This window comes from Aotus nancymaae, unplaced genomic scaffold (assembly GCF_030222135.1).
Source record: "Aotus nancymaae isolate 86718 unplaced genomic scaffold, 86718_ANA_hifiasm-v0.15.2.pri h1tg000010l, whole genome shotgun sequence".
In the NCBI taxonomy this organism is placed as follows: domain Eukaryota; kingdom Metazoa; phylum Chordata; class Mammalia; order Primates; family Aotidae; genus Aotus; species Aotus nancymaae.
This window is the reverse complement of record NW_026988421.1, coordinates 44,725,589-44,749,963: the sequence shown is the minus strand read 5'-3', so window position 1 is coordinate 44,749,963 and position 24,375 is coordinate 44,725,589. Positions and strand designations below refer to the sequence as shown.

General features: G+C 36.8%; 1 protein-coding gene across 3 annotated transcripts in view; it reads right to left on the bottom strand.

Annotated features, from left to right (window-relative positions):
* The window catches only part of PRKG1 (protein kinase cGMP-dependent 1), a 1,342,437-nt gene that overhangs the window by 159,476 nt on the left and 1,158,586 nt on the right, over positions 1-24,375 (bottom strand). For 2 of the 3 annotated variants that reach the window (XM_021671726.2, XM_012467589.2), the window contains exon 8: positions 15,739-15,804. In XM_021671726.2, the coding sequence (XP_021527401.2) occupies positions 15,739-15,804 (66 nt within the window). Of the gene's footprint in view, positions 1-15,738; positions 15,805-21,067; positions 21,189-24,375 lie in introns of those variants that run through there. The other variant, XM_012467590.2, reaches the window with a different exon arrangement.

Here is a 24,375-nt window from a genome sequence, read left to right as displayed (position 1 = left end):
CTGAGTAACTGGTATTACAGGCACGCGTTGCCATGCCCAGCTAATTTTTGTATTTTTAGTAAGGACAGGGATTTACCATGTTGGTCAGGCTAGTCTGGAACTTCTGACCTCAGCTGATCCGCCCGCTTCAGCCTCCCAAACTGCACCTGACCCATAGTTAGTAATTTTTTATCATAACATTTTGCTGTTCAAATTACTATATGCTGATTAGATTCAAACTAATATGGCATCACTCATTCATTTCTTTCAATAGATAGTAGTTTCTCATTTCCAGAAACTGTGCTAATTGTGGATGCAGTAGTGAACCAAATAAACTTAGTCCTGTCCTCCTTAAGCTTGTAGTTTGTAAGTCAATACAGATTAACAAGTGTTATAAATTATGACATGGCAAGTAAAACGATGGTACAGTGAAAAGCAGCAGGTGAGACAAAGTAGTTATGGGAGGTGAGGGGAGTGGGCTAGTAAGGACCCATATATTTTTAATAAAATAAATTTATTAGCTGAATTGATAAAATTGTCAATTAAATTCTATAATTCCAACTATTTAGCCAGAATGATGGATATTTCACTCTTGAGGATCTTAACCATTTGAAGAGTCATTTGGAACTCAAATATTTTACTACTGATCGATCAATCTATCAATTTATCTATTGAGACATATCTATATAGATCCATATATCTACATATATTTAGAAGTACAAGAATTAGATTCAGATTTAATTCAATGAAAATAATTTAGTTTAGTTCAATTCATAAGCCATCAATCCCTCTTTTCAGGTGGACTTTTTTTTTTAAAATATATTTTATTGCACTTTAGGTTCTGGGGTACATGTGCAGAACATGCAGGATTGTTGCATAGGTACATACATGGTAATGTGGTTTGCTTCCTCCATCCCTGTCACCTATATCTGGCATTTCTCCCTATGTTACCCCTCCCAAACTCCCTACCCCCCACAGTCCCTCCCCTAGTCCTCCGCAACAGACCCCAGTGTGTGATGCTCACCTCCCTGTGTCCACGTGTTCTCATTATTCAACACCCGCCTATGAGTGAGAACATATGGTGTTTGATATTCTGTTCTTGTGTCAGTTTGCTGAGAATGATGGTTTACAGGTTCATCCATGTTCCTACAAAGGACACAAACTCATTGTTTTTTATGGCTGCATAATATTCCATGGTGTATATGTGCCACATTTTTCCTGTCCAGTCTATCATCGATGGGCATTTGGGTTGGTTCCAGGTCTTTGCTATTGTAAACTGTGCTGCAGTGAACATTTGTGTGCATGTGTCCTTATAGTAGAACAATTTATAATCCTTTGGATATATACCCAGTAATGGGATTGCTGGGTCAAATGGAATTTCTATTTCTAGGTCCTTGAGGAATCTCCACACTGTCATGTACAATGGTTACACTAATTTGCACTCCCACCAACAGTGTAAAAGTGTTCCTATTTCTCCACATCCTCTCCAGCATCTGTTGTCTCCAGCTTTTTTAATGATCGCCATTCTAACTGGCGTGAGATGGTATCTCAATGTGGTTTTGATTTGCATTTCTCTAATGACCAGTGATGATGAACATTTTTTCATATGTTTGTTGGCCTCATATATGTCTTCATTTGAAAACTGTCTGTTCATATCCATTGCCCAGTTTTGAATGGGTTTGTTTGCTTTTTTCTTGTAAATCTGTTTTAGTTCTTTGTAGCTTCTGGATATTAGCCCTTTGTCAGATGGGGAGATCACAAAAATTTTTTCCCATTCTATTTGCTGCCGGTTCACTCTAATGATTGTTTCTTTAGTGGCGCAGAAGCATTGGAGTTTAATTAGATCCCATTTGTCTATTTTGGCTTTTGTTGCCAATGCTTTTGGTGGTTTAGTCATGAAGTCCTTGATATGCCTATGTCCTGAATAGTTTTGCCTAGGTTTTCTTCTAGGGTTTTTATGGTGTTAGGCTTTATGTTTATGTCTTTAATCCATTTGGAGTTAATTTTAGTGTAAGGTATCAGGAAGGGGTCCAGTTTCTGCTTTCTGCTCATGGCTAGCCAGTTTTCCCAACACTCATTTATTAAAAAGGGAATCCTTTCCCCATTGTTTGTTTTTGTCAGGTTTGTCAAAGATCAGATGATTGTAGATGTGTGGGGTTGCCTCCGAGGACTCTGTTTTGTTCCATTGGTCTATATCTCTGTTTTGGTACCAATACCATGCTGTCTTGATTACTGCAGCCTTATGGTACAGTTTGAAGTCAGGCAGCATGATGCCTCCAGCTTTGTTCTTTTTGCCTAGAATTGACTTGGCTATGTGGGCTCTCTTTTGGCTCCATATGAAGTTTAAGGTGGTTTTTTCCAGTTCTGTGAAGAGGGTTATAGGTAGCTTGATGGGCACAGCATTGAATCTATAAATTATTTTGGGCAGTATGGCCATTTTCTTCAAGAAATATTTCTTCAAGAAGAATCAAGAAATATTGATTCTTCCTAACCATGAGAATGGAATGTTTTTGCATCTGTTTGTGTCCTCTTATTTTGTTGAGCAGTGGTTTGCAGTTCTCCTTGAAGAGGTATTTTATATCTTTTGTTAGTTGTATTCCTAGGTATTTTATTCTCTTTGTGGCAATTGTGAATGGCAGTTCGTTCTTGATTTGGCTCTCTTTAGGTCTGTTATTGGTGTATAGGAATGCTTGTGATTTCTGCACATTGATTTTGTATCCTGAGACTTTGCTGAAGTTGCTTATCAGTTTCAGATTATAGGCTGAGAAGACAGGGTCTTCTAAATATCCAATCATGTCATCTGCAAATAGAGACAATTTGACTTCCTCCTTTCCTAATTGAATACCCTTTATTTCTTTTTCTTGCCTGATTGCTCTGGCTAGAACTTCCAATACTATATTGAATAGCAGTGGTGAGAGAGGGCATCCTTGTCTAGTGCCAGATGTCAAAGGGAATGCTTCCAGTTTTTGCCCATTCAGTATGATATTGGCTGTGGGTCTGTTATAAACAGCTTTTATTATTTTGAGATACGTTCCATCGATACCTACTTTATTGGGAGTTTTCAACATAAAGGGCTGTTGAATTTTGTTGAAGGCCTTCTCTGCATCTATTGAGATAATCATGTGGTTTTTGTCTTTGGTTCTATTTATGTGGTGAATTATGTTTATAGGCTGTGTAGGTTGAACCAGGCTTGCATCCCCAGGATGAAGCCTACTTGATCATAATGGATAAGCTTTTTGATGTGCTGTTGCAATTGGCTTGCCAGTATTTTATTGAAGATTTTTGCATCTATGTTCATCATGGATCTTGGCCTGAAGTTTTCTTTTCTTGTTGAGTCACTGCCGGGTTTTGGTATCAGGATTATATTGGTCTTATAAAATGATTTGGGAAGGATTCCCTCTTTTCGGATTGTTTTGAATAGTTTCAGAAGGAGTGGTACCAGCTCGACTTTGTATGTCTGGTAGAATTCAGCTGTGAACCCATCTGGACCTGGGCTTTTTATGGTTGGTAGGCTATTAATTGCTGCCTCAACTTCAGCCCTTGTTATTGATCTATTCAGGGCTTCAACTTCTTTCTGGTTTAGGCTTGGGAGGGTGCAAGTTTCCAGGAATTTATCCATTTCTTCCAGGTTTACTGGTTTATGTGCATACAGTTGTTTGTAGTAATATCTGATGGTAGTTTGTATTTCTGTGGAATCGGTGGTGGTATCCCCTTTATCGTTTTTTATTGCATCTATTTGATTCTTCTCCCTTTTCTTTTTTATTAATCTGGTTAGTGGTCTATTTTGTTGATCTTCTGAAAAAACCAGATCCTGGATTTATTGATTTTTTAAAGGATTTTATTGTGTCTCTATCTCCTTCAGTTCTGCTCTGATCTTAGTTATTTCTTGTCTTCTGCTAGCTTTTGAGTTTTTTTGATCTTGATCCTCTAGCTCTTTCAATTTTGATGATAGGGTGTCGATTTTAGATCTTTCCTTGCTTCTCTTGTGGGCATTTATTGCTATAAATTTTCCTCTAGCCACTGCTTTAAATGTATCCCAGAGATTCTGGTATGTTGTGTCTTCATTCTCATTGGTTTCAAAAAACATCTTTATTTCTGCCTTCATTTCATTGTTTATCCAGTTGACATTCAGGAGCCAGGTTCAGTTTCCATGAAGTTGTGCGGTTCTGAGTTAGTTTCTTAATCATGAGTTCTAATTTGATTGCACTGTTGTCTGAGAGACTGTTTGTTATGATTTCCATTCTTTTACATTTGCTGAGGAGTGATTTACTTCCAATTATGTGGTCAATTTTAGAGCAGGTTTGACGTGGTGCTGAGAAGAATGTATATTCTGTGGATTTTGGGTGGAGAGTTCTGTAGATGTCTCTTAGGTTTGCTTGGTCCAGATCTGAGTTCAAGTCCTGGATATCCTTGTTAATTTTCTGTCTCATTGCTCTGTCTAATATTGACAGTGGAGTGTTAAAGTATCCCACTATTACTGTGTGGGAGTCTAAGTCTCTTTGTAGGTCATTAAGAACTTGATTTATGTATCTGGGTGCTCCCGGATTGGGTGCATATATATTTAGGATCATTAGCTGTTCTTGTTGCATTGATCCTTTTACCATTATGTAAGGCCCTTCTTTGTCTCTTTTGATCTTTGTTGAGTTAAGATGTATTTTATCAGAGACTAGGATTGCACCTCCTGCTTTTTTTTCGCTCTCCATTTGCTTGGTAAATCTTCCTCCATCCCTTTAATTTGAGCCTATGTGTATCCTTGCACATGAGTTGGGTTGATACAGCACACCTATGGTTTTTGACTTTTTATCCAATTTGCCAGTCTGTGTCTTTTGATTGGGGCATTTAGCCCATTTACATTTAAGGTTAATATTGTTATGTGTGAATTTGATCCTGCCATTTTGATGGTAGCTGGTTGCATTGCCCATTAGTTGATGCAGTTTCTTCATTGTGTCAATGCTCTTTACCATTTCATCTGTTTTTGGAGTGGCTGGTACTGGTTGTTCCTTTCTATGATTAGTGCTTCTTTCAGGAGCCCTTGTAAGGCAGGCCTGGTGGTGACAAAATCTCTGAGCAATTGCTTGTTCATAAAGGATTTTATTTATCTTTTGCTTATGAAGCTTAGTTTGGCTGGATATGAAATTCTAAGTTGAAAGTTCTTTTCTTTAAGGATGTTGAATATTGGCCCCCACTCTCTTCTGGCTTATAGGGTTTCTGCAGAGAGATCCACTGTGACTGATGGCCTTCCCTTTTTGGGTCACCTGACCTTTTTCTCTGGTTGCCCTTAGCATTTTTTCCTTCATTTCAACCCTGGTGAATCTGATGATTATGTGCCTTGGGTTTGTTCTTCTTGAGGAATATCTTTGTGGTGTTCTCTGTATTTCCTGGACTTGAATATTGGCCTGTCTTTCTAGGTTGGGGAATTTCTCCTGGATAATACCCTGAAGAGTGTTTTCCAGCTTGGATTGATTCTGTCACATTCAGGTACACCTATCAAATGTAGATTAGATCTTTTCATATAATCCCATATTTCTTGGAGGCTTTGTTCATTTCTTTTCACTCCTTTTTCTCCAATTTTGTCTTCTCTTTTTATTATCATTTAGTTGATCTTTAATCTCTGATATCCTTTCTTCTGCTTGGTCGATTTAGCTATTGAAACTTGTGCATGCTTCATGAAGTTTTCGTGTTGTGTTTCTCAGCCCCATGAATTCATGTATATTTTTCTCTAATCTGTTTATTCTTGTTAGCATTTCATCAAATCTTTTTTCAAGGTTCTTAGTTTCTTTGCAGTGGGTTAGAATATGTTCTTTTAGCTCACAGAAGTTTGTTATTACCCACTCTCTGAAGCCTGTTTCTGTCAATTCATCAGACTCATTCTCTATCCAGCCTTGTTCCCTTGCTGGTGAGGAGTTGTGACCCCTTGTAGGAGGAGAAGCATTCTGTCTTTTGGTGTTTTCATCCTTTTTGCACTGGTTTCTTTCCATCTTAGTGGCTTTATCTACCTGTGGTCTTTGCGGTTGGTGACTTTAGGATGGGGTCTCTGAGTGGACATCCTTTTTGATGATGAAGTGATTTCTTCCTGTTTTTTAGTTTTGCTTCTAACAGGCCCCTCTGCTATAGGACTGTTGGAGTTCCACTCCAGACCCTGCTTGCCTGGGGATCACCTGCAGCAGCGGCAGAAGAGTAAGGGTTGCTGCCAGATTCTTTTTCTGTTATCTTTATCCCAGAAGGATACCCGCCAGATGTGAGGGTGAGCTCTCCTTTATGAGGTGTCTCTTTGGATATATGGGGGTCAGGGACCTACTTTAGGAGATAGTGTGTCCCTTATAGGAGCTCAAGCACTGAGCTGTGAGCTCCATTGTTCTGTTCAGAGATGCTGAGCAGGTACAGTTAAGTCTGCTGCAGCAGAACTCATAATCACCTTTTTTCCCAGGTGCTCTGTCCTAGGAAGGTGGGGTTTTATTTCTAAGTTCCTGGCATGCTGCTGCCTTTTTTCAGAGATGCCCTACCCAGTGAGGAGGTAGCCTAGTCACAGTCTACCAGCAGGGGCATTGCTGAATTGCTGTGGGCTCTGCCCAGCTGCTGTGTGAACTTCCTTGCAGTTTTATTTATAGAGGTATACTTAGAACTGTCTTGATAATGGTGGATTGCCTCAGTAATGGTGGACTGTCTCTGTAATGGCGGATTGCCTCAGTCATGGCAGATTGCCTCAGTAATGGCGGACTGCCTTGGTAATGGCAGATTGCCTCAGTATTGTTGGATTGCCTTGGTAATAGTGGACTGCCTCAGTAATGGCAGACTGCCTTAGTAGTGGTGGACTGCCTAGGTAATGGCAGACGCCCTTACCCCCACAAAGCTGGACCATCCTGGGTCCAGCTGTGCTTGCTGTGAAACTCTCAATCGAGAGCGTTTCAGTTTGCTGGTCTCTGTGGGGGTGGGAGCCAGATCACCTGGCTCCCTGTTTTGGGTCCCTCTTTTTCAGTTGAATGGGCGACTCTGTCTCCCAGGTGTTCTAGGAACCAGTTGAAATGGCCTCCCAGATTTATGTGAGTTTTTGTGCGAAGACCCACTGCGCTGGCTGAAACAGCCATTCTGGAGACTCGTGGTGCTTTTCCACCCAGGAATCTCCTGGTCTGTGGGCAGTAAAAAGTTGTTTGGAAATGTGGTGATCACTCACCCTCTGTGTTCTCATTGGGAACTGCACTCCAGAGCTGTTCCTCTTCGGCCATACTGGATCTTCAGGTGGACTTTTTGGACAATATCATATGATTTATTCATTTTCATGACTCTAAGATTCTTGAAGGAAACTGTTTTTAGACATCCCAATATATCATAGCACTGAGTCTCGCACATCATATCCAGTTGATACTCTCAGTATGTCCTTATTGAATTAATAAAGGTATGAGTTTTCTATCTCAGCCATTTACAGAATAATGTGGGGTAGGTGAAAAAGCACTGAAACCAATGTCATGAGACCTGTGCTATAATCCCACCCTTGACACTAAAGAGCTTGGACAATCCATACTCTTTCTGGGACTTACCTGTCTCAGTTTTAAACTAAACAATTTGGAAGATAAGTTTTTCAAACTCTCATTCTTTTCTAAAATCCAAAGGTGTAACAAATGCATTTTAATACAAGAATGTGAATACCTGATCTGTCTTGATTAATTCTTATTAAACAGTGTGATTTGAGTATACCTGACACTTCTGAGCCTCAAATTCTTCATCTGTAAAAGAAGCTATTTATAAAAGGGTTAAAAACCTATGACTCTTGGGCGAAATGGCAGAGATGAGTTTTCAGGCAGAGACTGTTTGAACCACAAAGCTGAAAATATTTGTTGTTTGGCCTTTTCTAGAAAATGCTTGTTAAACCCTCGCTTGTAGGTTCCCTTTTACTTATCCTTCTTAAATCTCTTCTATGACTTTCTGACTTATACACTTACCAGATAAATTTTTTAACAATGATTTTTTAAGTGTGTTAAATTTTGACTAATGGCCCACCTGTCTTCTACCATTTTAAAGCCAGCCAAACATGTGAGGAGCTGTCTCATCTTTTTCGTTTCCATGACTTTAAACCACAATGTTGTCTCTGGGTATACTCCTTTTCCAAGATACTATACTTATTTTGTGGTTAGATCATGCTTGTCCAGGGAGTGCTATAATTCAACTCACATCATTAAATCGAACCAATATAATATCATTCTTTCTTCTAAACCTCTGGATTTTATCTTTCCTGTTTAATACACATTTTTTTGAAAAGCACACTAGTCAATAACAGCTCTGTAAAAAAAAGACAAGTTCAAATAATTGCAGCTGACACCATTGTAACAAGGCACATTTGTTTTACTGTGATCATCCTGCCAATATCCTCACATCACCCTAGATTTTATTCTGGAAAATGAACAAAAATAAAATCCACTTAGGCTGTAGGAAAGGCTGAGGCTGTGAAATATTTTATCATTGTATTAGTTCAGTAATGTGACAACAGTCAATGTGACACATGGAGTTCATCCAGTCTTATCGTGTGGACACAGAGTGACAAGCTATATGAGAAGAATACAGGAGACCTAGGTGGGCAAATTACCTTTGGGTGCATGTTCCTTCCTAAGACTGACCTGATTGGTGGGCTTAGAGTGGTGCCTGCAAGGGTTTGCTGTCCCCAAATCTCCCTGTACTGTCCCTTCCCTCTCCCCCAGTGGCATCTGACATTCTAAAATATTCTTTTGGATTTTCATAATTTTTCAGTCTTGAGGAGTACATTATCAAAATGAAAACAACTATTGCAGAGAACCATTTTAATCTCTAATTAATTAGCTATGACCAAATTAATGCAAAGCTTGAAGCAAACTTCTAGAGAATGCAAGAGTGGAATTAAGAGGTGCAGGAATCAAAAACAAAAAGAGGTGTGTGCATGTGGAGTGAAGTGGGAAGGGGATACAATGGGCAAGAGTTACAGAACATGTGTATAGAAGAGTAAAGTGAAGAAATTGAGGGAATGGAGTAAAGAGTGCCAGCGTGTGGAAGACAGATAGATGGCATTAGGAGGACCACTGGAGGACACCACTGGCAGTGCTGATCAGGAACTTCAAATCAGTTCTTTTATGTATTTGCTTTATTTTAAGAAGCTGAGTACAGGATGGAGAAAAACTGGAGCAGGACAACTATGGATAGCCCACCACTTTCTAATATTGTTTAAGTTAGGGGTCAGCAAACTATGGCCAACAGGACAAATTCCGTCAGTTGCTTATTTTTGGCATGGCCATGAGATAAGAATGATTTTTATATGTTGTATGATGAGAACAGAGTCAAATGCTGAATAATACTTCTTGACATAAAAAAAAATACAAAATTCAAATGTCAATGTCCATAAATAAAGCTTTATTGAAACACATCTGTCCTCATTCATTTACATATCGTCTTCGGTTGCTTTTGCACTGCAAAGACAGAGTTGAGTAGCTGAAACAAAGATTATTTGTCCCACACAGCCTAAAATATTTACTATCTGACCCTTTAAGTAAAAGTTTGCCAACCCCTGGTTTGAGTCATGTAGTTCTATAATAGCTTCCTGCTTGCAGATCCCACTCAGAAGATAAAACTCCTGCACTAAACACAGCCTACCAGTCAGTTTAGTGATCATTTATTCTTCTTTAAATATGCACCTTGGTGAGCCTTACCCTCAACCTCCAAATTGCTTATAAGAAACACGTATAGCATCCTCCCTGAGGAGAGTTACATAAATGCCATTTTCTCCATATATTTCTATCCCAGTTGGCAATCTGGGTCCCCATGTAGATGGGTGTGCAGGTTCCTGCATGGCTGGCTCACCACATGATCTTCCTATCCCAGAGCATGGATTCAGCATTTCTGAATGTGCCTTGTTAGAATTGTGTCTGCTGCAATTATTTAAACTTGTCTTTTTTTACAGAGCTGTTATTGACTGGTGTGCTTTTCAAAAAATATGTATTAAGCAGGAAATATAAATCCAGGGATTTAGAAGAAAGAGTGATATTATATTGGTTCAATTTAATGATGTGAGTTGAATTATAGCACTCCCTGAACAAGCATGATCTAACCACAAAATAAGTGTATTCTCAATGGAAAAGGAGTATACTCAGAGACAACATTTGTGGTTTAAAGTCATGGAAAGAGATAGTTGAGACAACTCCTCACATGTTTGGCTGGCTTTAAAATGGCAGAAGACATTCAGCCTATTCCAAGTTTTGCCCCTGGAACTTAGAGTTGAACATCTGAATAAACGTAGTAATAGGAAATGGAGGAAGGCACAAACAACCATAAGCAATAAGGCTGGGAGGAGATTCTATGACCAGCATTAGAAGCCCCATCCCTGGGGAAACGCTATTGTGGCCAAAGAGTTAGAAATGGGTTCTAAACAGAGGCTACACGTGGAAGACAGTAAGGTTTTCCTATGAGCACTGATAAAGGAACAAAAAGCCATTCTAATACAGACACTAATCTGTCTCTAATTGAGTTGGTCCTATATACTCAGTTTTCAGACCTATTTTGAATTTGTGTCTTGCCCATCCCAGTGTCCCAGTACCGACACAGGAAGCAGGCATTCCTTGTTATCTTTCTCTATGAATAAATATCAAAATTGCCTAGTCTAGCTTTAATGCCAAATGTATTAAAACATAGCCAGTTTTAATACTTAGGCTCCAGTCTGAGTGCCAAGGAATAGTCTTTAGTTTGCCAACTTCAGTGACGTTTTTCTCTGTGACTAATCTTTCTCAGTAATCTATTTGCTACTTTATTATTTACAGACCTTAAGGCCAACCTTGGTCTTATGAGTTGCTCCCCAATTATGGTAAGAGTCTGGGTACATTTTTAAATATATGGCATGAATATACCAGGTGAATATAGTTCTGGGAGGTCAAAAACTTGAAACGTGATATCTAGAGATATCTCAGTTTCAGAGATTGCTACTTGCAATGCCCTACAATCTTATGCTTGGTATTCCCTCCTAATTTCATCATTTTTGTGTTCTATCACATTGCATTTACTCTGGGTTTGTTCTTGGTCTCCACTTTCTAGACTGTCCCAATAACAAAGCTGGCCCCATGGTATGAAAAAATACCACAGTGTCACTGATGGTAGGGGCCTGATCAGCCGTATGTGGTATATAAATCATTCTTAGGGTCTTCTAGGGTCCCATGATGGCCTCAAGAATCACCTGGAGTGATTTTGAGGGAAAGAATGAAGACCCCTGGATCCTTTAGGAGACTTACCTCCATGACAGCCAAAAAAATTCCTCTGTTTTCTTTCTAACTGATTTTATTTAAACATGGGCCTGGTAAAGCAAAAGCATGAAAACCATTGGTAATAAGACATTATACTTTAGCTTGACATTATCAGAGGTGATAGGGAAAATAATTAGTGGCCAGTAGGGGACAGGAACTGGCCAAAATAAATGGACACTGGTCCTGGTGTTTGCCAGATGTCACCTCCTTACTTGATGGACTAAAGAAGAATGTCCTAGGAGTAGGGGGCAATCAGACAAACTGGGCAGCAGAGAAGTGGGGGAGACATGCAGGGATCTCAGACCAGTGCTATTTATCATCCAGCATGAAAATATTTCAATTTTCATAATCAATATGGATGTATCTCAGTGGCTACACAGTGAATCAGGGATAGAGTTAGGGCTCTAATAATTTAGATCTTAATTTCCTGGGGAAAAACACATAACTCTTTAAGATTTACTAGTAATTATAAGTTGTTGCCTTTGAACAATTATCAAAATGATCCTCAATGTGCCAAAAAAAATCAATTATCTTAATAGAACTTCTAGCTTAAACAGCTTCCCATAACAATGAATAAGTAGACACTGCATAACTTATTAGAGAATACAAAAGTGTACAGTCAGCCTTCACATTCATGCATTCTGTATCTGTGGATTCAACCAACTATAGATCAAAAATATTTAGCAAAAAAAGACAATGGTTACGTCTTTACTGAACATGCACAGAAATTTTTTCTTGTAATTTCCTAAACAATATAGTGTAACAAGTTTTTACATAGCATTTACATTGTACTAGGTATTATAAGTAACCTAGATATATTTGAAAGTATAGGAGAAATATGCATAGGTCATATGCAAATAACTATGCCATTTTATATGAGGAATTTCAGCATCTGTGGATTTTGGTATCCAATGGGGGTCCTTGAACCAATCCCCCATGGATACTTAGTTTTATATTTATTTCTTTTCACTGATTCCAAAATAAGAGGTACCAAAGGTACTTAATTGTTTTTTATATATTTAGGAAATGTATTAATGGATGGTTCTGTTAGACTAATATTCTTTTATGTAATATTAACAAATTTTGACATCACTGCAGATACTTGTTAAGATAATGAGTAGACTACAAGAAACCAATATTCAGAGAATGCCTTTTGAGGACACCAAGTATCTGTTTATCATCTTCTGATTTGTCAATAAGCATTTTTAAAAATTCTGTCATGCATGATTAGTTACAATAATGTTCTTTTGCTCTCCCTCTGGAATGATAAAGCATAATCACTGGGTTATGGAACATGGTACCTCGCTTGTAAATTTGTGAAGGAAGCTCCTTTTGTTGACAGTTCTAATGTCTGCCATCTGTTTGCATGGGATGAAGCCCTGGTGCTCTTCTAACCGGCCATAAATTAGGTGTTAGCAGCAGGCTTTTGACAGGATCCTTCAGTTACAGTTTCATTTAAAGAAAACTAAAGCTATGAATTTAATATTTGGTGGGAAGCCCAACTTCTCTGCTAAGAGTGTACAAACATACTTTTTGAATTCTTAGACCCAAGCTGATTTCTCTGTATTTGTGCGTAAGGCAGACCTCTCTCAAGGTGTTTTCTCCGTATATAACCCTGAAAATAAACTAACACTGAGTAGAGAGTAACACTGCTAAATTCAAGGGAAACCTACACCTTTGTACCTACTCACACTTTGTAATAGTGTGAAGGAAGAGCATGTTTATTTAGTGCTTATTTCATGTCTTGTGCTGTGCATGAACGTTTACATATACTATATTGTTTTATTTTCAAATCAATTTCATAATTTCAATAATGTTATCCAATTTTGCAGACAAGAAAACTGAGACCCAGAATTTAACTAATTTGTTCATATTCTTTTAAAACGGTGCAGTCAAAATTCAAGTATTGAGCTTTGTTTAACCACATCCATCCACTTGTCAGTGCACACTGTATATGCCTAGGTTTGGATAAGGAGAGAAATGGCAAGATTAAGTCCATCCAAGTTCCCACAACTATCCTTATCTACATCCCAGCATTTCTCTACAAATTTTCTATGTTGCCTCTTTTTCACTTTTCAGAAAATCAAAAATACACATATATATGCTCTCCAAGAACCTTTCCTCATTTGCCCACAATTTCCTCCCCTGGGGCCCCATTTATCAAATATTCCCTTTAGTATTTCATTTGCTACATCTTTCTTGATACTTGTATACTGTAGGCTCAGTGCTCTCACTTCCTTTTCACCCACTCACACTTGGTAATCTAGATTCCACCCTTACCACTTTAATAAAACTGTTTTCTCCCAGATGACTAAATCTATTGCCCTTTTTTCTATCTGCATGCCTCTCAGCTTTTAACACTGTGATCATCTCTTTTCTCATGAAATATCCTCTTGCTTTCTGGGGTCTCCTATTCTGCTCTGATTTCTAACACCTCATTATTCTTCACTGGTTTTACTTTCCCTGACTAACGCTTAAATGAAAGGATTTCCCCAAATCTAACCTTGGCTCTGTAATCTTCTTCTCTATTCTTTCACACAATTCTGTCCTGTCTCATCGCTTCAGCTGCTAACCACATGCAGGCAATTCTAAGGTTAATTTTAAGGTAATTCTCAGAAAAGTTTCTGCCCCACATTTCCTATCTCCTGCAGGACATCCATTCTTGAGTGTTCGATATTGTATGTTCAATGCATTACATTCTTAGTGGAATGTCATTATACCTGCCAAACTGATTTTTTTGTTTTCCTTTTATGTCTTTTCTATCCCAATGACATTCCTAATTTCTCCCTTGCTCTTCACATTCAGTAAGACTTAAAACCCTTTGATTTTACCTGTTCTTTTCTTACGGGTTCCTCTTATGAATGGTCTTATAATCACCAACTGAATTTAGACTCCTAACCAAATATTTTGTCTCTAACCTCTCCCTCTAATTCCTTTTACACAGAATTCTCAGATTAGTCTATTAAGTCCATTGTTATGGTGATATCTTTTTGCTGCATAAAATGTTCAGAGCTGCCCTTATCCCACATTCAATTTTCTCAGTGAACTAGTGCCAGCAAGCTTGTGAACTTTTTGCAACACCTCTGCCAATTACCTTTACAAAGTCTCACTTTAGCTAGTTGAAATGGCTGATAGCTTTCCTATGGGTATTTCTTTGCTAGTCATCATATTTATATTGCTTTTCCTGTGCTTCTGCATCCACCTAATAATACCTTTTCTTCCATGAAGATCTCCCTGACTCTTCTCAAAAGTACTCACTCTGTTTTCTGAATTCCCTTAAAAATTTATTCCGAAGTCTTTTTTTGCCTGGTAGGATGGTTATTTTTATATATGAGACATCCCTATTAGATGCTAACTCCTGAAACCAGCATCTGTGCTGCTCCTTTGACTCTTCTTCCAGTATAATGCTTTGTCCATGGTTGATCTTCAGTAAATGTGAGTTGAACAGAAGAGTGAATCGGTAATTATTGTTTTGGGAAACCAGACAAAATATAACAATTTCAGAAATATCCATGTATATTACTATCATTCTGCAACTGTATCTTTGCTCTGGTTCTAGTAATCCAGCTTAGAAGGACCTCTAAAAGTGAGATTTGTGAATCAAGTAGAATTCTTCTCCATCCAGAGTCCTCTGAGCTTGGCATCAAGCTCTATCATTCTAGGCTGATCATATCTGACCCCTCAGGTTCACTCTACATGGACACTCACTGCCTATTCCAGTTATAATGGCTCCACTAAAATGGATATTTTATAGTTCTTGGGTCAGGTGCTTGTCTATTCTGATAAATTTATTCACATACACTAAAACAAAGAAAAGTCTGTTTGACTGCTTCCAGAAAGTACGTATGCATTTTAACCATGTTCTTGGAGAATCAATAATCTGACATTTGTAGTTTAACCTATAAAGCATCTAGGTAATGAAAAGAGCAAGTCAGAATTGAGAAAAGAAACAGAGATAGATATTATCAGACAAATTTTTAATGGCCTTAAATATATGCCTATGTCTAGAACTGATTATTTCTCCAAAAGTGTCTTCCCTAGAGACTTCCATTATGGAAGTCTGGAGATGGGATAATAGAGGTGATAACTAAAACGTACTCAAAGAAGAATCTATTTCTTAACAAGAACAGAATAATAATTCTAAAAATTCACAAAAATAACTAGCACTGGTTGAGTACCTCCTGAGTAAAAGACACTTGGACAAATGCTTTACTCACATGTTCTCATTAATCCTCAAAATATCCCTGTGATATTTTATTAACCCAGTATACAAATGAGCTGAGATGAAGTACACAGTGGTTAAGTACCTTGGTAAAGATCACAAAGCGAGAATGGCAGAGCCAGCCACCTTTAAGAATAATAGGGAATAAGAATCAAATATAGAACTCATTTAAAAATGAAAAGATATAAAGTGAGTATTAATAGCTCCATAAAATGGTGTCTAATTCCAGGAACTCATGTGTGTTGCTGATATGAGTGTGTAATTCACATAATAAAACAATGTACTTACTCTCTGTCAATCACAAGGCAGGTTACAGCTTCTGCAGCAATTACGTTTGCTGTTCTCACATCTTCCCTATATAAAAAATAGAGACAGTCAAATAAAATAACCTTTAATATCAAAGCACAGTGTCCATTGTGATTAATTCAGGAAACAATTTACATTATATAAACTCTTCTGATTTATCCACCTCCAGGTTTAAGCTTTGTTTATGTTTCAAATTTTTTTTCTGAGGAATCATCTTACCCTTATCATTAATCATACAAATCCTACAATTATAATAGTTACAATTTTCAAATTTGAAATTTCACTCACACAAGTAGGACATATTTGATATCATTTCCTTTGGGGGAATTAATAAAATAGTTGGATAATGATCAAAATAGTAATAAACATACATACATAAAATATCTTAAAGAATTTGAATTTATACTTTTAGAAATTGAGTACCTGATCCATTTGTATATGAATTTATCATTATATCCTTGAGAACAATTGGTCTGTTTAAATTATTTCCTTAAATGCCCTGTTTTTATGTGACTAATGTTTTGGCAACTTACGTCACATAGTCATTCATCTATACCAGAGGTTATGGTTCTTTAAGAGTATTTGACAAATCTTAAGTCACACTGATAGAAACATGTAAATATTGTCCTTTATATGCATTTAATTTGTTCCTGGATTAGAATCTATCAACCTTTTAAACTTTTAAAAATCTATCCTGGTATCTTATGTTTGATCCAATAGTCAAAGGTGGATTTGATAAATTAACATTCACAATTAATTTTCAGCTACTAAAAATTTAATAGTATCACTGTCATGGTAACATGGTTAGTGGGTACCAAAAAAATAGAAAGAATGAATAAGATCTACTATTGGATAGTACAATATGATGATGATAGTCAGTAATAGCTAAATTGTGTATTTTTTAATAACAAATAATATAATTGGATTATTTGTATCTCAAAGGATAAAAACTTGAGGGATGGATACCCCATTCTCCACAGTGTGCTTATTTTACATTGCATGCCTGTATCAAGACATCTCATGTACCCTATAAACATGTACACCTACTATGTACCCATGAAAATTAAAAAAAAAATTAAAAAATTATAAAATAAGTTATACTTGAAAATTTACTTTCTTCAAAAATAACATTTCTAAGTTAATATAATTAATGATGAATATGTTTGGAATACATTAAAGAGATAGGTACATATGAAATAATATAGAATTAATAATACAGCCTATAAACCAAAAATCATCACATCTCTAATAACAGGCTCTTAAGGTTTTAAGAATAAAGATTTTCTCAGTAAATATTTATACTTTCAAAACACACTAAATTCTGACATATATTTCTGAAATCTATTTTCCACTGATCTCTTTATCGTTCACTGTTGCTATACCATGCTATTCAGATTACCATTGCTTTATATTAACTATCAGTATTTAATATTTGGCAAAGCAAGTTCTCCCTTACTAAAATTATTTTTTCAGAAATGGCATGATGATATTCTTAAGCATTTATTTTTAAGAAATTCCTTGATAATATTCATAAGCATTCATTTTTCATATAGACTTTAAAATTATCTGCCACTTCTGAAACATCCACCTTGGGATTCTAGTAGAGTTGTATTACATTAACATTTATTCATTTATATCAAGACATGTTATTTCTGATGATATTAATTTTCCCATGTAAGAACATGGCATGACTTTCTACCTGTTCAGATATAATTTCATATCTTTAAATACAATTTCATAAATTTTTTCACTTGGGTCCTGATATTTAAAAAGCTGTATTCTTATGTGTTTCATATTATGTTTCTCTTATGAGTAACATTCCTTTTCATTTGTTTCTCACTGCTTCCCTATTTTTTTGTAAAAAGCTATCACTTATTGCATATATTTTAATTCACCCACGATACTATGTTATCCTAACTCTAAAATTTTTGTTATAGTCTCATTAATTCCCAGTACAATCCTCCCAGTGTCTCCCCCACATTCCCTGCTTTCCATTCAAACTGGCTCTTTTTTTTTTTTTTCCCTTTGAGACAGAGTTTTACTCTTGTTGCCCAGGCTGGAGTGAGGTGAGGTGGCACTTGACTCACTGCAACCTCCATCTCCCAGATTCAAATTAGGGGGATTACAGGCAGCCACCACCATGCCCTGCTAATTTTTGTATAGACAGTAGAGATAGGGTTTCACCATGTTGGCCAGGTTGGTCTAAAACTCCTGACTTCAGGTGATCCACCTGCCTTGGCCTCCCAAAGTGGTGGGATTACAGGCATGAACCACTGCTCCTGGCCACTGGCCTCCTTTTAATACACATCATCGCCCTCAAGCCATGAGTTCTTAACATGCTTTCCCCAGGCCTAGGAAGTTTCTCTCTAATGTTTGCTTAGTTCACCCCTTCTTATCTGTTCAATCCCAGCCTACATACCCCTTTCTCAGGGATGCCATCCTGAATTGACTGGGTTGGGTTTCCAATGCATCTTTTCTCATAGTCCTACATACCTCTTCATCCAAGCATGTATCACCATTTGTAATTTATATTGATACATGTATTTATGTAGTCATTTGGTTAATAACTCTGTCTTCCTCCCACTAAACTCTATGAGGACAGGGACCACTGCTGGCTTTGGTCCCCATTTCACCCCAAATGCCTCACACATAGAAGATGCTTAGTGTTTAAAGCAGTTATGGCACAGACATCATACTCCTGAGACCTGGGGTAAGAAGGCAGAGCTCAGGCTTTCATGTTGCACTATTCTGATGTTAAACCCACCTCCATTCACAAGCTATGTGAAAGCCTCAATTTCCTCGTCTGTAAAATGGGAATAAGAGTACCCATTCACTGTGTGGTATTAAAAGAGATAATCAAAGTTAAGTTTATTGTAGTGCCTGGCCCAGCGGAACCATGGTCTGCTGTTTATTACTTCTAATTCTTTTCATCCCTGACACCTTCATGCCTGCCCCTGTGGAGGCTCTATCTTGTGTTTTATAAAACACTTCTACCCAGAAACACAGTGGAGATTTTCTTTCTGCCCCATAGATGTAAACAATATAGTTTCATTTCATTATCATTTTCTTAGTGGGAATTTTTGGTAAAGTGAACACAACAGGCAGAAAACTTCTGTAGTGCCCATTTGGTTCTTCATAAATTATGCGAATGACTTATTTCTAAGTTGTTCATGGCAGCAAAAGTTACTACCAATTGCTGCCAGCCACAAACAAATAAACTAACAACAATAATAAGCAAATCACCATCACAGCATAGAAAATATATTAAATTTAGCTTTCTTGAAATATATTTCCATTTGACAATTAAGAAATTGCCCACATTTTTTAAAAATATAATAAATACAAAATAGTACTTCATTTTGAAGATATGTTCTGTGCATAAGAATTTTTAAAAATGTATTCCTCACAAATTTACAATATTTCAGAATTTCATCATATTATCTGGTCTAAATTGGATATACTCTTAAAGTTGAATGCAATTTCCATGCCACAAAAAGAAGACATATTAGTATTTTTTAATGTAGATGGGGGGGAATATAAAGATCAGAAGAGTGACATAGTTTATATAAATATAAAATTTTACTTTAAAAAGGAAAATAAGTATGGTCTAGAGCCAGGCATAGTACCTAGTAAAAAGACATATATTAAAACTGAAAAGAAGCATCACATTGGGGGAAAAAAACAACATACTAAACAATAAATTATAATATTTGCCATTTATTAAGCACACAGTACATGTCAGGAACAATATTAAACATTTCATACAAATCTCATTTGTTGCACATAAAAAAGGGTAGTGATTTTATACCAGATTTATACCTGAGAATAGAGGATACGGAATGCACCCAAAGTCAGATATAGCTAGTGAGTTGCAACTCTGGAATTTGAACACAGATCTGGCTGTACCTAAAGTCATGTTCTTTCCACAACAGTACACTGCTTATGTACTCAGGTATCAGGTTTTAATTCTACATTCATTAAAATGTAAAATAACCTTTCAGCAGTAAGTATTCATGTCTCTCTATCATTATGAAAATTATATTTACTTGTTCACAGAACCAGCACTAAGAGTTATGGGTTCCCAATTGTAAAACTAATATGAAAGGATCATTTTGATTTTAAAATTGTTAGAATTCCCTTCAATACCTATGTCCTAGCCTGCTATATTGCTTTGTAATAATATTGCCTAACAATGGGGAATTATGCAATGCCAAGCTCATTCAATGGCAAGCTCATGTTGCCATTATGGTGTCTTTTTGTTTCTATTATAAAGGTGCTTTTACCTCTCTAAGAGGGTATCTAGAAATCCTGTTTCTGCTAGAGATAGAGACAAAATACTTGATACTAATATATAACATGTATTAATTCTGCTAGAGATAGAGATAAAATCCTTGATATTAATATACAACATGTATTCGTCTCTCATTTTCGGAGAGAGAGTAGAAATTTCTAACTTCTAAAGAGAGAATGTTAATGACAGAAGCTGACAACACTGAGATTTACTATGTATGTTTTTATCTTTTATGGGTCCAAGGACCATGGTAAAAGCAAATATCATTTGGATTTAAAGATGTAATATTACATATTTATATAACACAAAGGTCTTATTAACTCTGTTTTGTTATTAAATGTATTTTTATCCATACATAGATGTTATGATACTGGTTTCACACAGAACATCTACCAAGTTAGAAGGCATTTCATATAATAGTGGTTTAGAAGCAGGAAAAGGGAAGAAAGGAGAAAAGTGTTATTTTTTAAAAAACTGAACTTTCATTTTTACTTTATTACAGATAAGGGTATTTAATAATTTCTAATAGAATAATACATGACATTTTAATAAAATATTGAACACAGGAGAATTTTATAACTAGAATTATAATGCTCGATTTATTTAATTAAAAACTTTTACTAAACACACATTACCTCTGAACATTCAACACACTATGCTTGCTTTTTTACAATAAATAAATAAATATCTATCTATATAACAGTCCATATCCAACATGCAAATTGTCTTTAAAAATAAAATCTCAGGTTTAACTAGTTCTGCGCTTCTGTATTAGTTGATTTCTATGTGACAGTTAATAAACATTTTAAAAAGCACTACTGCAAAAGTGGCTACTGTTTGGCAGATTAACAAGTATATTCACAAACTTGGTATTGATTAATAATTACAATCAAAGCTATGCAGTTTAGTAGTGGTCTCTTTTTAAGCATGTTCAGATGAGTTAGAAATTCCTTTCAATGAAATTATGGAGCATGAAAAATATCCCCAAATATTTGCAAATATAGGTTTCTGTGCACTGACTCTGATATTCTTTGAACTTCATCACTGGAATCTTCATCATCGCTGTATCCCAAAGTGGCATCACTGTCAGTATCTGAATAATCCATACGGAGAATCTTGTTCTAAAGCAATTCTCTTATGTCTCATGGCTATGAGAGAATTCTACGGTTCATTGATATCTCAGGCGAACAAACAGAGTGTATGAGGCCAAAGCAGAACACAGTTGATGCAAAGTAGCTGTCAGAGTAGGGGCTCTCTCTTTTCAGCTCTGGAGCAACCTGACTGCTGTCAACAGAATCCCAGCACACTCCCAGTGCCAGCCTTCATGGAAACTGACACTACTCCAATTGCTTATGAGCTTACAGCAATCCAGGAGTCATAGCTCTTCACTCTCTGTCATGTGCAGCAGTTTAATGTCCCCAGTTTAGTTCACACAGTACAAAGCAAATTCTTTTCATCTCAAAATCAAAAGCAATCTTACTACAAGGGGTAGGATAATCAAAATTGATAGGACATGATAAGCATCAAAGAGCTACACAAAATAAAATTATAGTATTAAATTCATTATGAACAAGAATTGTAGAGTTGGTGGTAAATCTGACTGTGCTATTTGAAAATTGGATCCTGTAGCAGATTAGTGTGCTTTAAGAAAAAGTTGTATCAGGTCAATCACTAATTCCACTTTCCACTAAGTCCTGAAACTATTCCAACATGATTTACACCCCAACACTGTAATAAAATCCATTATCTAAGTAAACAAGTAACTTACACATGCAAATAATTACATACCTTCTAATCATGGTTGCACAGAGTGATCAACCAATAAATGTTAGCTACAATCATCATGATCATGATCATTATCACTTTAGGACCCTCTGACATCTGGGAAGCCTGTGACCCTTTTTCATATACTTTGTAAAGTATATAAAAAAGTAATCCCCTTAGTAATCCCCTTCCCTAAGTTTCTATATAATAAATTAATCTCCTAATTCTTTTCTGACACCACCCTCTCAATTTGCCTTCTTGACATTTTGTCCCTAGTCCACTGATAATAGGTATTTTCCCAAAATTATGTTTTGGGCTTTCTTTTTCCTAGACCTACTTTCTCTCACTGAGGAAAACTCACATAACACTATGATGTCAACTATTAGTTTTATATGAATGACTTGCAAGTCTTCATTTCTAACTTTTACCTCTCTCCTACTATACAATCCTATCTGGAAGTCGCATTGTGACCTCTGATTCAAATATAACTCATTTTCTCCTAACCTCAAAACCACTGTTTTCCTTGGGTTCCCTATCATGGTAAATGGTATCAATATTGCAATACTGCAATACTGCATTCACCTAGGCTCAAAAGATTGGACTCACTGTTTACTCTTCCCCATCTCTCTTGTATATATTTGGTCATATTGGTTCTATCTCTGTCTATCTCTCATATTCATTCTTCCTTCACATTCCCACAGGTATGGCTCTACTGTGGGCCATCACTATCTCTGCCCTGGACCACTGATCTGGCCTCCTAAGTGATCCCCTCGCCTCTACTCTCTCCCTCTTCTAGCCCATATCTCACTCTACCATACATTTTCAAATGTAAATCGAGTCATGTCGACTCTCTGCACAAGAACTTTTAAAGAAAACAAGAAAAGTTTCAATATTTTCATTTATAGTTAGAGGTCCTCCAACTATCTGATCTATCACTTTCTAGGCACTATGCTGATGACCCCCCGCCGTACTTGTGACAGATAACTTTGTCCTCAAAATATGCCAGCTGTTAATTCTGTCCATGCCTATGCACATGCAGCTGACTCTTCTAAGAACCTTCTATTTCAGTTCATCTATAAAACCTCCATTATCTTTCAGCAGCATTTTTAAAGAATAAGAACAATCTTTACACACAAGAAATATTTCTACAGAGCTGTGTTTGGTGGCATGCACTTGTAATCCCAACTACCTGAAAAACTTAAGTGGGAGGATCACTCGAGCCCAGGAATTTGAGACCAGCCTGGGTAATACCCCACCTCTACAAAGAAAGAAAGCAAAAGAAGTGTTTCTGCATATTAACTACAAAAAGAACAAAAAAAAATAGGGGAAAATAAAAAATACCATAACACTATCTATCAGGAGCTAACTAAGATTAACATCTTGGTGAACAGACTTACAAACACTTTATTCTTCTCATCTTTTTTATTTATTAAATTAGAAAAGCCACATTAATTATGAAGTACTCATGTCTCATGAATATAATAATAACAAACCAGCAATTATTTTAACAAATATTTACTGAAGGCTAATATATTTTGAATACCTGACCTTGCAGTCTAGTGGGGACAGATATCAAATTAGTACACAAACATATGCAGTAGCCCTCCCCCGCCCGACTAACAGCTCCCCTTACCATTATCCAGTTTCACTCAGTTACTCCAGGTTTCAGATACCTACGTCAACTTCAGTCCAAAATATTAAATGGAAAATTCCAGAAACAAGTCGTACATTTTAAATTGCACACCATTCTAAGTAGCTTAATTAAGTCTTACTCTGTCCTGTTTCCTCATACCCTGGACTTGAATACTCCCTTTATCCAGTGTGTCCCTGCTGTAGACATTCCCCACCCACTAGCCACTTAGTAGCCATCTCAGTTATCAGATCAACTGTCACGTCACTGTCCCAAAGTGCAAGAGTAGTGATGCTGGCAATTCTTTTATTTTGTTGTTTTTGCTTTTATTTTATTTTATTTATTTATTTATGTATTTATTTATTTATTTTTATCACATTTTAGGTTTTGGGGTACATGTGAAGAACATGCAAGATTGTTGCATAGGTGCATACTTGGCAGTGTGATTTGCTGCCTTCCTCCCCTTCACCTATATGTGGTGTTTCTCCCCATGCTATCTCTCCCCAACTCCCCACCCCCCACTGTCCCTCCCCTATTTCCCCCCAACAGACCCCAGTGTATAGTGCTCCCCTCTCTGTGTCCATGTGTTCTCATTGTTCAACACCCGCCTATGAGTGAGAACATGCGGTGTTTGATTTTGTGTTCTTGTGTCAGTTTGCTGAGAATGATGGTTTCCAGGTTCATCCATGTCCCTACAAAGGATGCGAACTCATCGTTTTTGATGGCTGCATAATATTCCATGGTGTATATGTGCCACATTTTTCCTGTCTAGTCTATCATCGATCAGCATTGGGGTTGGTTCCAGGTCTTTGCTATTGTAAACTGTGGTGCAATGAACATTCGTGTGCATGTGTCCTTATAGTAGAACGATTTATAATCCTTTGGATATATACCCAGTAATGGGATTGCTGGGTCAAATGGAATTTCTATTTCT